At 38.2% G+C, this 16014-nt stretch overlaps 5 protein-coding genes across 6 annotated transcripts; 3 read left to right on the forward strand and 2 right to left on the reverse strand.

The window, feature by feature from the left end:
* Positions 1 to 1901: 1901 nt before the first annotated feature.
* On the forward strand, positions 1902 to 2680 carry LOC135116729 (histidine-rich glycoprotein-like; the record flags this gene model as incomplete). Its single annotated transcript, XM_064034183.1, has 3 exons — positions 1902 to 2216; positions 2293 to 2459; positions 2545 to 2680. Coding segments are annotated over 3 exons (552 nt in total), but the record flags the coding sequence as incomplete, so codon positions are not given.
* Positions 2681 to 2996: 316 nt separating this feature from the next.
* Positions 2997 to 5009, forward strand: LOC135116717 (histidine-rich glycoprotein-like). Of its 2 annotated transcripts, none has more exons than XM_064034168.1 (4): positions 2997 to 3046; positions 3460 to 3652; positions 3731 to 4623; positions 4703 to 5009. In XM_064034168.1, the coding sequence occupies exons 2-4, from the start codon at positions 3644 to 3646 to the stop codon at positions 4731 to 4733; spliced, it is 933 nt and encodes a 310-aa protein (XP_063890238.1). In that variant the 5' UTR covers positions 2997 to 3046; positions 3460 to 3643; the 3' UTR covers positions 4734 to 5009. The 2 variants fall into 2 exon arrangements, with proteins under 2 accessions (XP_063890238.1, XP_063890239.1); XM_064034169.1 differs by having other exon boundaries at positions 3734 to 4623.
* A 2926-nt stretch (positions 5010 to 7935) lies between these two features.
* Positions 7936 to 8637, reverse strand: LOC110374830 (histidine-rich glycoprotein). The gene is made up of 3 exons (XM_049847372.2): positions 8351 to 8637; positions 8109 to 8275; positions 7936 to 8029 (listed from the first exon to the last, which is right to left on the reverse strand). The coding sequence occupies exons 1-3, from the start codon at positions 8612 to 8614 to the stop codon at positions 7960 to 7962; spliced, it is 501 nt and encodes a 166-aa protein (XP_049703329.2). The 5' UTR covers positions 8615 to 8637; the 3' UTR covers positions 7936 to 7959.
* Positions 8638 to 9987: 1350 nt separating this feature from the next.
* Positions 9988 to 11740, reverse strand: LOC110374845 (cuticle protein 19). Its single transcript, XM_064034176.1, has 4 exons — positions 11680 to 11740; positions 11072 to 11254; positions 10656 to 10822; positions 9988 to 10194 (listed from the first exon to the last, which is right to left on the reverse strand). Exons 1-4 carry the CDS (start codon positions 11689 to 11691, stop codon positions 10131 to 10133), a joined length of 426 nt encoding a protein of 141 aa, XP_063890246.1. The 5' UTR covers positions 11692 to 11740; the 3' UTR covers positions 9988 to 10130.
* Positions 11741 to 12792: 1052 nt separating this feature from the next.
* LOC110374829 (histidine-rich glycoprotein) lies at positions 12793 to 14627 on the forward strand. The gene is made up of 4 exons (XM_049846878.2): positions 12793 to 12804; positions 13204 to 13614; positions 14229 to 14395; positions 14532 to 14627. The coding sequence occupies exons 1-4, from the start codon at positions 12793 to 12795 to the stop codon at positions 14590 to 14592; spliced, it is 651 nt and encodes a 216-aa protein (XP_049702835.2). The 3' UTR covers positions 14593 to 14627.
* Positions 14628 to 16014: the final 1387 nt, after the last annotated feature.

Here is a 16014-nt window from a genome sequence, read left to right on the forward strand (position 1 = left end):
TTACGGTTGATAATTTGCCACGCAGTTTTTGATTTATTTTTCGATGTGTTTATATTGTAATTGTTTTGTGCTTTTTGTGTTAATTTAATAATTTTTTTGTACATTTTAGAATAATTTGTTAGTTTGGTTTTATTACTATTATTACGGTCAAGTCTAAATTGCCATAGGAGTTCCCTTTTCTTTTTAGAACATAATTTGATCCCTTTTGACAACCACTTAGTTTTTCTTATTGTATTTATTTTAATGATTTTCCATGGAAAGCAAAGATCATATAATAACTTGAAAATCTCAATAAAATTATTATAAGCTAGATTTGGGTCGTCTGTGTTATATATTTCAGAGAAGGTTAGATTTTTTAAGTGGTTTTTGAATTTTAATACATTCTCTGCATAGTCCGATCTTGAGCATTTTAGGTTATTAATGTACTAACTTAGGATACTTTGACGGGCGTTTATGAAAGACTGTTATTAGCTCTTCAAGAAAAATAATGTTTAGCGCAGTCGGCATGTTTTCTGTATCTATACTATCTATAAGAATATAATAAAGTAGAAAAATTATTTTCTTTGTTTGTTTTGCACCCTGCGCAACTACTGGACCGATTTGAAGAATTATTTCACATTTGGGAAGCGAGACTATCTCAGAGTACCTAACAATGTCTATATTTTATCCAGGTATGAACTTTGGTTCCTATGGGACGTGGATGAAATTGCTGAAAACAGAAAGTACGTAGTAGAGCAATACAAATAGGTATTATTATATACCTGCATATGAAATGAAGCCCTATTTGCAATCACTCACCTAATAACATTTTTGAAAGTACAATACTGAAAGGTCCTAAATTCCAAGAAAAATTTCTGCTTCTACTAATAAACTACTACTCACTTTCTTACAAAGCCATACTAAAATATAAAAGACCAGTATTGCTTAAAAAGCTTGAAAAGGCTGCGCGGCCGCCTGCGGCGCCGCGAGCAGCCCCGTGTCGTCGCTGGCAGCCGCGGGCGGTAAGATAAACAAGGCGCGCGAGGCGCATGGCCTATGCCAATTCCGGTGACTCGGGCCTTAGAGTTAAGTTTTCAGCCTAATAATGCCTACAACTTTCGAAATCTCAGGGTTTCCATAATAAGATCTTGTCCTGATGACTATGGGACTACGTGGGAAATATATCAAATCTAACAAAAAAAAAACGTAACTTGCAGATCAGTCCAGGCATCTTTGAGTAGGTAATCGGTGACATACCTAATAGTGTACGTAAAATATTATAAAAAGGTCTACACGAATTAAGGACCTCCTTTTTGGGAAGTCGGTAGAAATGTTCTCTACTGCATAATCACACACTACGCGAGAAGCTAAACATCTGACTGCCAAACATGTATCATATGAATGGCAGCTGGAATCCACAATACGGGAAACACGAGGAAAGATATCAAATAGACGGTTCTCTAGCCACATACCGAGTGCGACTAGCATCGCTACATTGTGATCAATCGATCAATACGGCTCTCAGCCACAAACTCTTTTTTAATACTAAATGATTTTTGATAACTAAGTACGAAAGGTAAAAGTTAAAACAAGATTTTTATTAAATCAGTGTCAATGCTCTGAGAAAGTAAGGAGTTTAATTAGGCAGTCAAACATGTACTCAAGGTCACCCCGAATTACCAAAAAGTGAAATATTGAAAACTGGTTTTACGCCGTGGTGCGATAACTGCCCCTTTTTATTTTTTTCTATATAAAGATATGATTCAACTGTATAGTTATCAGTTTTTGTTTTATTTCCATAGGGTAAAGAACACTTACAAACTTCCAAAATGTACAAGGTACCACAACATACGATAATAAAAAAATATAAAAAACGTTCAGTGTTATAGATACCGATAAAATATTCTTAACTTCTTTTATAATCGCAGATCTTCCTGGTCGCTGCTGTGGTCGCGATGGTCGCTGCTATGCCGCAACATGGTCATGACTACCACCACGGTCACGACTACCACCACGGTCACGGTCACGCTGTGTCATCGCAGAGCATCGTGCTGCACCAAACTCACGAGAGCAAGCACGAGCCCGTACACCACGAGGAACATCATGAGGAGCAGCACGAGCAGCACCAGGAGGAGCATCACCACGGACACCACGAGGAACACCACGGCCACGCCTCCTCCTCACAGAGCATCAAGCAGCACCACGGCAAAGCCACTGAGAAACACGTCGAGTACTATGTACGCTGAGTCTCTGATCTTAAATCCTATATTTTTCAAGATGAAGTCAAATAACTAATTACCAAATTCCCCGCAGTCTCACCCTAAGTACGAGTTCGCGTACAAAGTGGTGGACCCTCACACCGGCGACAAGAAATCTCAGCACGAGTCTCGTGACGGTCACGTCGTGAAGGGCGTGTACAGTCTGCATCAACCCGACGGCACCGTCAGGATCGTCGAGTACCACGCTGACAAGAAGACTGGGTGAGTAGACAAACAGTTAGCTAGAGCTATTTACTTTTCAAACAAGGCATATATTTGCTCATTATCTATCTCTTTTGTTTAACAGATTCAACGCCAACGTGAAGTACGAGGGTCATGCCGTGCACATTGTTCCTGAACACCACCACCACTACTGATTTATATACATATTCGATTGTTAACTGTTTATGTTGTTGATTCTTTTAATTTAAGCTATGTGATGTAAATAATAAAATATAGAAATCAAAGAAAATTAAATAACTTTACGTTATTTCAAATACTTATTTCACTTACTATAAGAATCTATTTATTACATCATGCTTTGCCAAACGAATTTTTAGATAGGAACTACTCTAATAAATGAAGCCCTCTCATCTGGACCGATTTTTGCATCATTGCATTGTGCACAGAGTAGAAAAAGAGTACTCTTGGTTCCTATTTCAGCCTCATTTCGGTGAACTGCACAGATCACTGTGTAGGTTTGTAGTTTGGTTTGTAATGTCATAAGTCACAGACAAAAATGACATGCGTGAAAATGACAGTTCTTTCATATTGTCCAGTGCTTGTGGGGTTCGAGAATGGTTTTCAGTGTATACCTCCTATATTATTGATATTTTTCTCAAACTCATTCATTCTACGGCCCTTCTGATCTACCTACCAAACTCTGACTTTAGAATGCTATGTTGGACTTTACGAATAGGCGGTTTACAACCTATCGTTAAATAAAGACACAACATCCATGGTATCAATATCCCAATATTGATCCCATGAATTGTTCTGAGTTCATGGCCTTTCTTATAAATCTATGTGTCTTTTTACCTCTTCGAACTATCGTTCTTATTTTAGGCCACTAACTTCCCTGTAGCTCAAGTAATTTTTTTCTATAGTAGTAATAGTGCAGCAAAACCGAGAATTGTCCTTGACTACACTTTTATATTGTGCTAGGGACAATGGTCGGTTATCTGCCACCATTACATTTAATTAAAGTTGTCTTGACTCGCAGCGTGATGCTTTCGGCCCTATAATTGCCTTTCAAAGTCTTGATTTGCACAAAAACTGCCAGTAAACGACAAAAGGGTTGTCCATAATGTGTTTCAAAAATATATCACTGTTGAAGAAAGAAATTAACTGGAGTTACTATTTCACGCTTTTTGACGCTGTCCGAGCACAGAATATAGACCTCCAACATGTACAAGGTATCATTCAAGCGATTAGTACTTAAATGAACAATATTTTTTTGGAATCTTTATTACTTTTCTTTTCTTTGTTAATAGCAGATCTCCCTAGTTGCCGCTTTGGTCGCGATGGTCGCTGCTCGTCCACAACATGGTCATAGTCGTGACTACTGCCACGGCCACAGTCACGATTACAGCCACGGCCACAGTCACGCTATATCACCGCAGTGCCTCTTGCCACAACAAGAAAAAAAACCCGATCCAGTAAACAAAGAGGAAGAACCCGAGCCAGTAAACAACGAGGAAAATCCAGAGCCAGTAGATAAAGAGAAAAAACCCGAGCCAGTACACAAACCGAAAAAACCGGAGCCAGGACACCACGAGAAACAAGATGTCCCGCAGAAAGGTCACCATCATAAAGGACACGGACACGCGGAACACCACGGGGGATTCCATGAGGGACACCACGGTCAGTCCAAGGGACACCGTGAGGGATGCCACGATGGATCTCGTGGACGCCTTGAGCAAATCCACGGACACCGTGAGGAACACCACAGACACCATGAGAGTCACTATGGCAGACATCACGGACACTATGAAGGGCACCGTGGACACCACCAAGGACGCCACGGGCCGCACGCGGGCCACCAAGGAGCTCACGAGGGACATCACGAACGCCCCGAAGTACATCATGAAGACCACGCAGCACATCATGGAGACCACAAAGGACAACAAGAAAGCCAAGATGGGCATCGCGGAGAACACGAGAAACAACACGAAGACCACGAGGGTCATCCCGAAGAACAAGAAAAACATCCCGAAGAAGACCAGGGACATCCAGCAGAACAAGAGGGACATCCCGAAATACACGAGGGGCACCCCAAAGTACACGAGGGACATCACGGGGATAAAGATAAACATAACGGGGACGACGATGAAGGAGCATCAAGCAGCACCACGGACACGCCAGAGACTTACATTACGAGTACTATGTATGAAAAATCTCTAACATAAATCCCATATTTTTTATCTTGAAGTTTATAACAGAACTAACCAACACATTTCCCACAGGCTTATACTAACAAGTCCGCGTACAAAATGATGGATCCACACAGCGAAGACAAGAAAGCTCAGCGCGAGTCTCGTGACGGTCACGTCGTGAAGGGCGTGTACAGTCTGCATCAACCCGATGGCACCGTCAGGATCGGCCAGTACCACGCTGGCAGAATATCTGGGTAAATGGCTAGAAAGATAAATAACTAAAATTGTTAACATTGTAAACTGTTTGCTCACTATCCCATCATTTCTCAATCCCACCGTCACAACTGGAACTGGCTATTGAACCGCTTTTGTTATTGAACCTTAATATTGTTTGTTTATTGTGAATCCTCAAATATGTAATGCATTGTAAATAATAAAATATATTTTTTGCGCACAATCATTGTTATTCTTGCTTTTCTGTAATGTTTTATACCTTATTGAACCAATCATCTTCATCTTGGTATGGAGATTTGTCAAGCTTTGTAAATGTAATCTATATACATATAATAAATCTGTAAAAAAAGTGTGTCTGTACATTAAATATATTAAAAAAATAATAATTGGGTGGGGTTTAGAAACAGTAATGGAGCACAAATCCAAAAAAAAAAATTTGTCTGTATGTCTGTATGTCTGTATGTCTGTATGTCTGTATGTCTGTATGTCTGTTTGTTTGTACACGCTAATCTTCGGAACTACTGAACGGATTTCAATGATTTTTTCTTTGTTGTATCAGTATTAAGCCTGGTCAACATATAGGCTATAATTTATCTTCGAAACTTGAAGACCTGATGCAGAACACCAACAGACCAACAAAACTATAAGAGATACAAAAATGGTGCCATGGCAAAAATTGTTTCATGTGATGAGCATTTTCAGCTGAGATAATAAATTTGAAGATCTGGAACACCTTATGTAGAACCCCAAGAGCCCAGCTTCTCTGTACCATATACAGGTATGACGTTTTAGCAAAAGTTGTTCAATTTGATAAGCACTTTCTATTGCCTTATACAAATTGAAGATCTAAAACACCTGATGTGGAACTCCAGGGGCCCAGCTAGACTATAGCATATAGAGGTATGACGTTTCAGCAAAAGTTGTTCAATCTGATAAGCACTCTCTGTTGACTTATAAAAATTGAAGATGTAAAACACCTGATGTGGAACTTCAAGAGCAATACTACACTGTCTTAAAATGTATAGAAATGAATGTTATGAAATAGGAATGGTGAATTAAAAAAAGTAATTAGTCCGTCTTTAGATAACCCTAAAATAATGGACACGTATTTTTTCTTTTCTTCTTCTCACAAACAAATAATAACGAAGATATAACACGCTTGAATTTTGTGTTAAGTCACTGCTTAGTACAAATTTTACATACCCAGACGTGGCGTCACGAGCCCCCACTCCGAATTTGTTGCGTTATATGTTATTATTATTTTGTATGTCTCTTCCAGACCTCGGGACTACAGAGTTCCGAATTTTCGGCAGGAAAACGTGGGGCCGAAGCCAACACGCTGAAGCCCTTTTGAGACAACTTTAATGAAATGGTGACACAAAACCGACGATTATCCCTTTATACACTATAGAAATGTACTCAAGGACTATCCCCGTTTCAGTGCTAAACTGTTGCTACCTATGGATGAAAACTACTTGGGCTATTGTGATTGAGATGCTAATGGACTAGGAATGGGGAAACTACGCGAACTATGGATACCTGCCGATGACAATGTATTAGATACATGTAAAAAATGGCAGGTGGAGACTTAGACTCAGACCCCCGGGAATCAGTAACTGAATAGCAACAAGAGGGCAACAGGGACATCATGAGCGACTGAAGTGTGAGGATACCTCGGCGGATTCTAAACGCAGATTACGCTCCCCTGTGGGTCACTTACCACGAGGCACCTATCCTCCGAGCAGGGCTACTAACCCTGCTCCAGCGACTCCACTCTGGACGGCCAAGCCAAGCCAGAGGCGTGAGACCTACTACCGTCATGGTTCACCCGACCGGCCGGAGATTGGGGACAGTATACTCTCCTTGGAGGACTCAGTATATATAGCCCGCGGGTCGCTACTCCGTCTGATGACGTCAGATGTCCTGCGGTGCTTATATCTCATTATTATTGTCGTTATTATCTCAAGAGCCTTTATCCCAATTATGTTAGGGTCGACTTCCAGTCACGATGCAACTGAGTACCAGTGTTTTACAAGGAGCGACTGCCCATCTGACCTCCACAACCCGGTTACCCGCTCAACCCAATACCCCTTGGTAAAACTGGTCAGACTTACTGGCTTCTGACTACCCATAACGACTGCCAAGACTGTTCAATGACAGCCGGAACCTACAGTTTAACATCCCCTAAATAACGGTCATTGGTATCCAAAATATACGTAGAAAGAAAATACGAACTTAGAAAAGTTGCATTAGCAGGTATTTGCCAGATCTGGAATCAAAGACGCACACTCATACTTGAGAGATTGGTTCTCTACCCACTAAACCACCACGACTTCCACTAAGTCATCACGACTTTGTCATCTCAGTAACATTTAATGTTTTTTACATAATAATACGTGTAATATTTTTGCCACACACATCTTAAATGCGGACTAATTAGAATCACCACTCTTATCCCTATGGTCACGTCTATTGCTGTTCAGTTCTCAGCGTTTCGTTTAGGTAGTCTGCTGTGCTTTTGCCGTTGAAGTACAAAAATTAAATTTATGGTACGTTTCTGTTGTAATGGCTATGCGTACCTATTCCGTTGTTTTCAAGTCAACGGGCCCTTAAAATTCAATATCAGACGATACAGATCTTTGATTTTGCTGACCCCGTAGTCGCTGGCATAAGGGACAGGATCCGCGTACGAAGTCGCGGGCAGAAGCTAGTTAATAATAAAAACCTTGTAGATACATTACCATCAAAGTATAAAAAATCTATTTTAACTCCTGAAATTACAGTTTGCGCATCTCAATATCATGCAGTTTTCTCTGGCAGTTGTCTTTCATTCATCCCATCATCATTTTATGGGCCAAAACTCCAACTCTTACAGGACTTCTCTTAATCATTTCGCATAAAGCAATTTCTATAGCCTATACATAGCTGTATAGTTTGCAAAAATATGGAAATTATTTCCAAGGATAGATTGTCTGGCGTTCAAAGCAAGAAAGTCAGGCAGTAGTAGTATAAACGTGAGTATTTATTTCATTATATTTACAAATTAATCAACCAACTAAATACAAATTTAACAGTATAAATTAAGATCAACAAATTGTTTCGAATAGCCATCGTTAGTGGTGGTGGTGGCGTTCAGGAACAATGTGTACGGCGTGACCCTCGTACTTCACGTTGGCGTTGAATCTGTAAATACAAAAGAGTTATTGAGCAATTCGTAACATTACTGGTAGCTTTGGATTTATCCACTCATATTGTTACTCACCCAGTCTTCTTGTCAGCGTGGTACTCCACGATCCTGAGGGTGCCGTCGGGTTGATGCAGACTGTACACGCCCTTCACGACGTGACCGTCACGAGACTCGTGCTGAGATTTCTTGTCGCCGGTGTGAGGGTCCACCACTTTGTACGCGAACTCGTACTTAGGGTGAGACTGTGGGAAATGTGGCGGTTAGTTATTTACTTCATCTTGAAAAATATAGGATTTAAGATCAGAGACCCAGCGTACATAGTACTCGACATGTTTCTCTGTGGCTTTGCCGTGGTGCTGCTTGATGCTCTGTGAGGAGGAGGCGTGGCCGTGGTGTTCCTCGTGGTGTCCGTGGTGATGCTCCTCCTGGTGCAGCTCCTGCTGCTCCTCATGATGTTCCTCGTGGTGTACGGGCTCGTGCTTGCTCTCGTGAGTTTGGTGCAGTACGATGCTCTGCGATGACACAGCGTGACCGTGACTATGGTGGTAGTCGTGACCGTGTTGCGGCCTCGCAGCGGTCATCGCGACAAGAGCGGCTACTAGAAAAATCTGTAGAAAAAAGATAATTTAAAATAACGTATATACTGAAACAGTCATAAAATTAGAATGATTCGGCTGATATCGGCTTGAATGAATTTGAATACTATTGTGTGTAGATTTTTAAGTTATTTTTTTAAATTTAATGAATTCAGAATACCTTATACATTTTGAATATTTTTGTTCTTTAATTCAAGAGGAAGAAATGTTGAATGATAATTTTTCGACGCAATTTCTTTTTATATCATTTATAATAAGGGACAGTACTTACAGGTTTAAACCTACAACCAGTTTTCCGAACAAGTTACTTTTTGGTAACTTACACCTTTTGGCCTTGAGAGAGTGCACATTTTATGAACTTAATAAAATTCCTTTCTTTTATTTCAATGCGTATCCAAATATCACAAATTAAAATACGTATAATTTACTCTTTAATAGTCGTTTGTGTGTAATTCTTAGTGTGACTCATGTAATTAATTTCAGTTATGTATGAGTAGCTTCATAATCAGTTATCTAATAGCACGAATATATTTTTTATGTATTCTCTTTTGTTTTATTTTAGTCTCGCGTACATTTTAGGTTTCATGCCAGTATTTACATTTACTATTAAGAGTATAGGCATTTACTATTTCAACCTTTCATATCTTTAATACCTCCCATTTTATGTTAGCCATAAGCCATGGCCATTGGTTTGTTTATCATCCGTCAGCGAAAATATGACCTGACAACAGAACATCCTTGGCAGTCGTTACGGGTGGTCAGAAGCCAGTAAGTCTGACACCAGTCTAAGGTACCACCAGATAACTGGGTTGAAGAGGTCAGATAGATAGTGCCCCTTATAAAACACTGGTACTCAGCTGCATCTGGTTAGACTAGAAGCCGACCCCAACATAGTTGGGAAAAAGACTCGGGACATTGAAAGAAGCATTATCATTCTTTCTCAAAGAGTGACTAGTAGAGGTATCCTGATGTTTAAGTATTAATAGACATTTATACTTGAACATTTTATTGTTTTCAAGAAACTAATAACACCTTATTATTGAACATTGTATTGACGACTGATTGTTTTGTTACAAAAAACATCAACATACCTGAATTAGACCACAACAGTACGGTCAAGGTTGTTTTGGTAAATTCAATCAAATGCATTTGGTACATTGTGAGTATTGTGACCTCATGGCTTTGAACTTATTCTCATGCAGTGGAACGACCTGATTTTTTACGTATTTTTTTGTAATTTTAATGTGTGATCTTTTTTTATAGATAATAATAGGTTTTTTTTAACATTTTTAGGAATTTCTAGATTTCGTTATGTAATGAGACAGAATTCAATGTGTAATGCCAGATGAAGTAAAAAAAAAACAAAGTAAATAATCAGTAAAAACTTGTAATGTTGTAAAAAAATTAAATAAAAATTCAGCAACAAATAAAGATAAGATCACAGTAGGTACATCGACGATAACAGTAGCGTATTATAATATCACAGTTGAGATCCAACAGTTTAGTAATGATGATGATGTTCGGGCGCAATGTGGTGAGTGCTGTATTTCACGTCAGCGTGGAAACTGTGGACAAACAATAGGGTGATTAGATAAGATAGATTAGCTGCGGATTTTATTGCTTAATCTTCACATTTGTTAATTGAAAGTTATAGCCTCTAAACAAATAATGTTATTTCTTATAGATCATTAAGGTTTGAAGCCCGCTATTGATAGCTAGATACGTCATACTACGCATGAAGAGGAATAAATTAGAGAAATTGATATTTTCACAACCAATCACAAACCATCTGAAGAACATCGTATACTTACGTATGAATTAGTATAATTTTTACACATCAAGTAACACTGGATTTCAGATAATTGACGGACTTAAAAATTGTGATAAGTATGGGATTTAACAATGCAGAATTTATAGGGAAAATATCTTTGCTTATCTCTGCTGCACTCTTTGACTTACTAGTTAGAATCATTGAAACCACTATCGGTGATTTTTTTTACATAAAATGTTTTGAATTTTGACTTACCCAGAGTGCTTGTCGCCATGGTAGTCAACGTGTCTGACGGAGCCATCGGGTTGGTGCAGAGCGTAGTATCCCTTAACGTGGTCACCGTCGCGGTGCTCATGCTGGGACTTGATGTCACCGGTGTGAGGGTCCTCCACTTTGTAACCGAACTCGTATTTGGGATGAGCCTGGAATTTGAGAAAAAGATCAGCGTTGAACATCAGGCATATTATTGGGGAAGCAATGAGCACCAAACTCTCTATATCCCATAAAAGTGTCTGATTTAGAACTATGAGATATTTGTAATGGTACAAAGCCGCAAAATATTTTGGTGACCTGGAACAGCTTCCACAATATCTCCAGAAGCTACTCTCAGACCATAAAGACCTTCTTAAAAAACTATATAAAACTTCTCTTATGACTCTTAATAAACTTACATAATAATCAACATGACCATGACCGCCATCATGACCGTGTCCATGGCCGTACCCCCCGTGGCCGCCATCGTGTCCATGCACATGGACTACCTCAGCGGGACCGTCGTGACGGTGGATGTACGCAGAAGAGAAGCCGTGGCCATGTCCGTAGACAGCCGCCACCAAAGCTGCGAGGCAAACAACCTGAGAAGAAAGGACAATTTAGAATGAAAAATATAAAGAGTAAAATGAGTATGATGTCCCTTTTGGATTGGATGAAATGGCTGCTTATGAAAAAGATGGAGCTTTAAGGGATTTCAAAGTACCGAAATAAGGGCACTATGCCCCTAAATGCCACTATGACACCACATGTCGAGCTGTTAAGATGATCCAAAAGGGGTCTAATGTTTTACGTTGTTTTAACAATTGTATAAAGTTCATGTTAGATATGTGGGAGTAGAAGTAGGTGTTGTGGAAAGTCTCGTTACGTGTGGATGCATATTATGCATCCTCAAGGGGTAGGTTCCGCCTGAATCGCTGTTAACCACGATCAAACAACTGAAGATTTTCACACAAAACTAGATCAATGCACTTCACTTCAAAACACTGAATTATGAAAATATTTTTACCTTTGAGAACATTTTGATAAATGTTTGTATTAGCTGTTATGCTAATGAAACTAAGACCAATAGTGGAATGATACATAATGATCAAATTCAAGCTCTTTTATATCAATAACAAAGGTATTCAAGGTAATAAGATTTCACTCTAAGGTATGGTCAGGCTGTTCAAATTATTCACGAACTTCAGTATGCAGTGTTCGCAATGAATTTCGTAAAAGCGTTTGTCCAGTGTAACTACGCACACCTTGCAGTGTGACATTGCCACAGTTTGTTATAAGTAAGTTGAGCAAAACATTGTTTGTATTATTGACACAAATATAATTGAATAAAAAAAGCCTAAGTGATTATCAGTTACATTAGCAGTTAGAAAGAAAAAAGCTGAAGTAATAATGAAGTATAACGTTGCCGCATTGCTGTGACGCCATTTTCAATTTGAATCAACGCAACTTATTCATAAACGATACCTACGACTACTTCACGTCAGTAAATGTGCTATCAAAAATCTATGTTTTTGCCCTTATTCGACAGATTTAGGTTTAAGAAATTTATTATGCAACAATGTGAAGCCGAAGCAATTTCTTTAGATATGTGTTGTATCAGCGGGCATTAGTACCTACATGTCGAAGATGGTAAGGATGTATCAAACCTAAGAATGAACTAGAATCAATATATTTATTTTCATAAGATTTTCAACAACAAATGCAGTTTTAAAGTTGTTGTTAGTTTAAATTTATGTTGGTTTCTAAAATAATCACTTTCTTACTTGGCAAAAATCATTATAATTCTGATTTATTGGCAATTAAACAGACAAAGGTCAATGTGTTTTATTTTGTAATTACAGAAAGCTTTTTAATGACTTATTTAACTGTCCTTACATTTACTTTAATTGACAGATTACAGTTTAACCATTGAAGAAATTAATACTTGCGTAAAATATCACGACTTTTGTATCTCAAATGACACGAGTGAACCAGTTTTTCAGGAGAATGCGTGTGCATATCCACATTATATTTCAAAATAAAACTTGTTCTTATTTCATGTTATTTTGAGTATAAAACCAAAAGTTTCCTTGAGATCCAGTATCATATGTGCAACAGATTTTGCGGGCACAACATCAAAATGTATTCGAAGGTATAAAGATAGGTTTTATATTATCCTCAAAATAAATAGTACAATTTTAAAACATTTTAGGACATATTAGTACACTCGACATTTTTACGACTACTTTACTTATCCGAGATGATTAGCTGCTAGAATAACTGGATTCAGTTACGAAATAATTTAATAGATCGATTCAGTGTTTACTTATATATAACAATTACATATAATTGTTTCAGCCATGCCAAATATATAAATTATCTTAACGCAAACTTACATAATTTAGCCGTATAAATTCATACACCTCGTCTTATTTATTTGTTGTCCTGTACTACCGTAATTTATCTAAAAGTAGATCGATTTTATTTTTATTTTTGTGTTCCATACAAATAACTATTTCGATACCAAAACATTTATTTTTTTCCATTTCAGATAATCGCACTTCTAGTGCTGATGGCAGTAGCTCTCTGTCAAGACCATCATCATCACACAATCTCCCTTAAAACTGTAGTGACGCATGAGCAACCAAAGAAAGTAGAATACCATCACCACATTCCAGTTCAAACCCAAGAAGTTCACGTTCCTCTACACCACGGTCATGCGAGCTTACTGCATCATCAAAGTAATAATGTTGGGAAGATTTACCATCAATTTCCCAAGCACTACTTTGTTCCTGCGAAAGAACCGGCGCCTGTTCATGAGGTGATTGCTGCTGATACTCCTGTGCATTTCGTTCCTGTCCAGCACCATGTGGTACTGCCAGTTCCTCATCATGTACAACAGGAGTCTCATAAGGAAACTGAACACAAGGAGTCCCATCATGAACATCATGTTGATTATTATGTAAGTTGGTTTTTCTTATTATAATATATCTTGGTTTCTCTTTATTTACTTGGGTGTTGATATGTCTGGTAATATGTTATTTATGTCCATTAACTTTTTTGGCTTCCTTAGATTTTCTCCATAATCCTTTTGGAGATCACAAAGGAGTATCAATAAGGGCCTTATCATACTAGCGGGTTGCGAGCGTCTCCAAAGCGGAGCGGGCGAATAGCGAATGCGACGCGAATACGCTGCGGCTGCTCAGCGAAGACGTCGCGGACGTGCGACAAATTCGCAACGTTTTCGTCGCGTGTTTGTAGCAAATTAACGACGTAAAATACACTCATTAACAAAATTGATTCAAACAATTATCGAATGGAAGAGAGCGACTACTTCGTGTTTTCTTGCAAACGAATAAAACACTGCTTTTCGTGACGAATTTTGTTGCGCGTCCGCAATGAATTCGCTGCGTATGCGCGGCGTGTTCGTTGCGCGTCCGTTCCGCTTTGAACACGCTCGCAATCCGCTAGTATGATAAGGCCCTAACAAGAATGTGTCTAAAGCCTTATTTTAATGATTGGCATATCTCGTACCAATGACATGACATGCTTTCTTACGAAATTCAGTATTTCCAGGCTCACCCTAAATACGAGTACGAATACAAAGTAGAAGACCCACACACAGGGGACAAGAAGTTCCAGCATGAATCCCGAGATGGCGATGTCGTGAAGGGCGTGTACAGTCTACATGAGCCCGATGGTTCCATCAGAACTGTCAAATATTCCTCTGACAAAAAGACTGGGTAAGTTAAAAATTTGCAAGATAAAAATACAAAGAATTCACGTCTCATTATTTAGTGGTGTAACTCCGCAATCTGGGATATGTGTAGAACCATTATGGAATGGAATATAATTCTTTCTTTTCAATTTTTTCTCCAGATTCAACGCTGAGGTATCTCACAAAGGCCACTTCAAACACGAGCATCATTACCACCACTAATTAGTTTATTTATTGTAAAATAGTTGTGTTTATTAAATTATGTTTGTTATAATAAATAAGCATTATTTAAATTATGTTGTATTATTTAGTTTACGTACTTATACGATGTAACAAAAAGAGAACTAAAATTTTGCAATAGATGCAAACCAATGGCATTAATAGTAAACAGTAGAAAAAGGTAAACATCATGTATGCGTTGGCGACACAGATTTTTCTGATAAGTGGAAGAAATCCGTATTATTTAACATCATAGAAAGTTAGCCACATCGGTTGTTACATATACCTACTTACTAAAACATGTAAACTAAGCAATAAGGAAGGTATCAATATACCTACTCCTGTATTGGCAAATACGTAGGGTAATTTAATTAGAAACTTTTCTCTTCAATAATTATACCAATTCCATCTACAATGCTATCCGGTAAATATAAAATTAGTAACAAATATAATAAATCATTTTTAAATAATAATAGGTAAAGAAAATGAAATACCAACGCATAAAGGAAATTACGAAATCATAGCTGTTGTACCTAAATGTGGTTCATGGTTATTCATTGAAGATTTTTATGCGTAAGTAGCTGACTTCACCTGGTTTTACAAAAAAAATGTATGACAATGACACAATTGAAGTCACTTTCCATTGTCACGAGAGACGAGTTTTGGATATAAAAAGCTTATTTAGTTGATCGATGACCATAAACTATTCGCTGATTCAGATGAATGGCCGGATTTAAATTCTATGTCTTGTAACAAGTAAAGTGTGACATAGCGGTTAGAAGAAATAATTCCAAAATTGTTGATCAATTATCTTGACCAAGAGGACCAAAATCCCCTTATGCTCCTATTACTATAGGCTAAGATCTCTACTAGAGAGATAAGCCATTATACGTCTTTTACCTTTGACGATTTTCATGAATTTTATGGTTCCATTAGATGTAATTTTTGTGGCTTAATAACAGCCACCCATGATGATCAATCAAGGTAAATCCATACATGTCAAGTGAGCGAGTCTCCTCTTGGTTTGATTGTCGTTGGAACCAGTTATCGTTTGCATATCAGCACGTCTGTCAAAGGCATTATGAGTAGTCATAATCACAATGCCCAACAACCAGTTTCATCAAGCAGTTTTGGATTGAGGAGGTCAGATTGATTCCACTATCTTAACACTGATATTTATCTGTGTCCGGTTATAGTGGTAGCCGGCTCCAGCAAACTTGAAAGACAGACCATGACGTCATTTTCAAAGCAGTTCCATTCATTATTAAATTGAATATTGCTGTATACATTGATTTGAATACTGATATAAAATACCATGCTCTACTTTGTTACATAAGGCGAAAAAATCTTTTTAATAACTGCTTGGACCTGACCGGATTTTAATTCATGATCTTAGAGGCGGTATGATTTCCGAAATAACCATTA

Source organism: Helicoverpa armigera, chromosome 4 (genome assembly GCF_030705265.1).
Source record: "Helicoverpa armigera isolate CAAS_96S chromosome 4, ASM3070526v1, whole genome shotgun sequence".
In the NCBI taxonomy this organism is placed as follows: Eukaryota; Metazoa; Arthropoda; class Insecta; order Lepidoptera; family Noctuidae; genus Helicoverpa; species Helicoverpa armigera.

Excerpts from the sequence above, each read along its gene's own strand:
- LOC110374830 (XM_049847372.2), bottom strand. The coding sequence starts at position 8,614 with ATGACCGCTGCGAGGCCGCAACACGGTCACGACTACCACCATAGTCAC. Across the intron at positions 8,276-8,350 it reads AGAAACATGTCGAGTACTAT|TCTCACCCTAAGTACGAGTT; the intron begins GTACGCTGGGTC and ends CATTTCCCACAG. Across the intron at positions 8,030-8,108 it reads CACGCTGACAAGAAGACTGG|ATTCAACGCCAACGTGAAGT; the intron begins GTGAGTAACAAT and ends TTGTATTTACAG.
- LOC135116717 (XM_064034168.1), top strand. Across the intron at positions 4,624-4,702 it reads ACTTACATTACGAGTACTAT|GCTTATACTAACAAGTCCGC; the intron begins GTATGAAAAATC and ends CATTTCCCACAG.
- LOC110374845 (XM_064034176.1), bottom strand. Across the intron at positions 10,823-11,071 it reads ATGGTCATGTTGATTATTAT|GCTCATCCCAAATACGAGTT; the intron begins GTAAGTTTATTA and ends CTCAAATTCCAG. Across the intron at positions 10,195-10,655 it reads CATGGCGACAAGCACTCTGG|TTTCCACGCTGACGTGAAAT; the intron begins GTAAGTCAAAAT and ends GTTTGTCCACAG.
- LOC110374829 (XM_049846878.2), top strand. Across the intron at positions 13,615-14,228 it reads AACATCATGTTGATTATTAT|GCTCACCCTAAATACGAGTA; the intron begins GTAAGTTGGTTT and ends CAGTATTTCCAG. Across the intron at positions 14,396-14,531 it reads TCCTCTGACAAAAAGACTGG|ATTCAACGCTGAGGTATCTC; the intron begins GTAAGTTAAAAA and ends TTTTTTCTCCAG.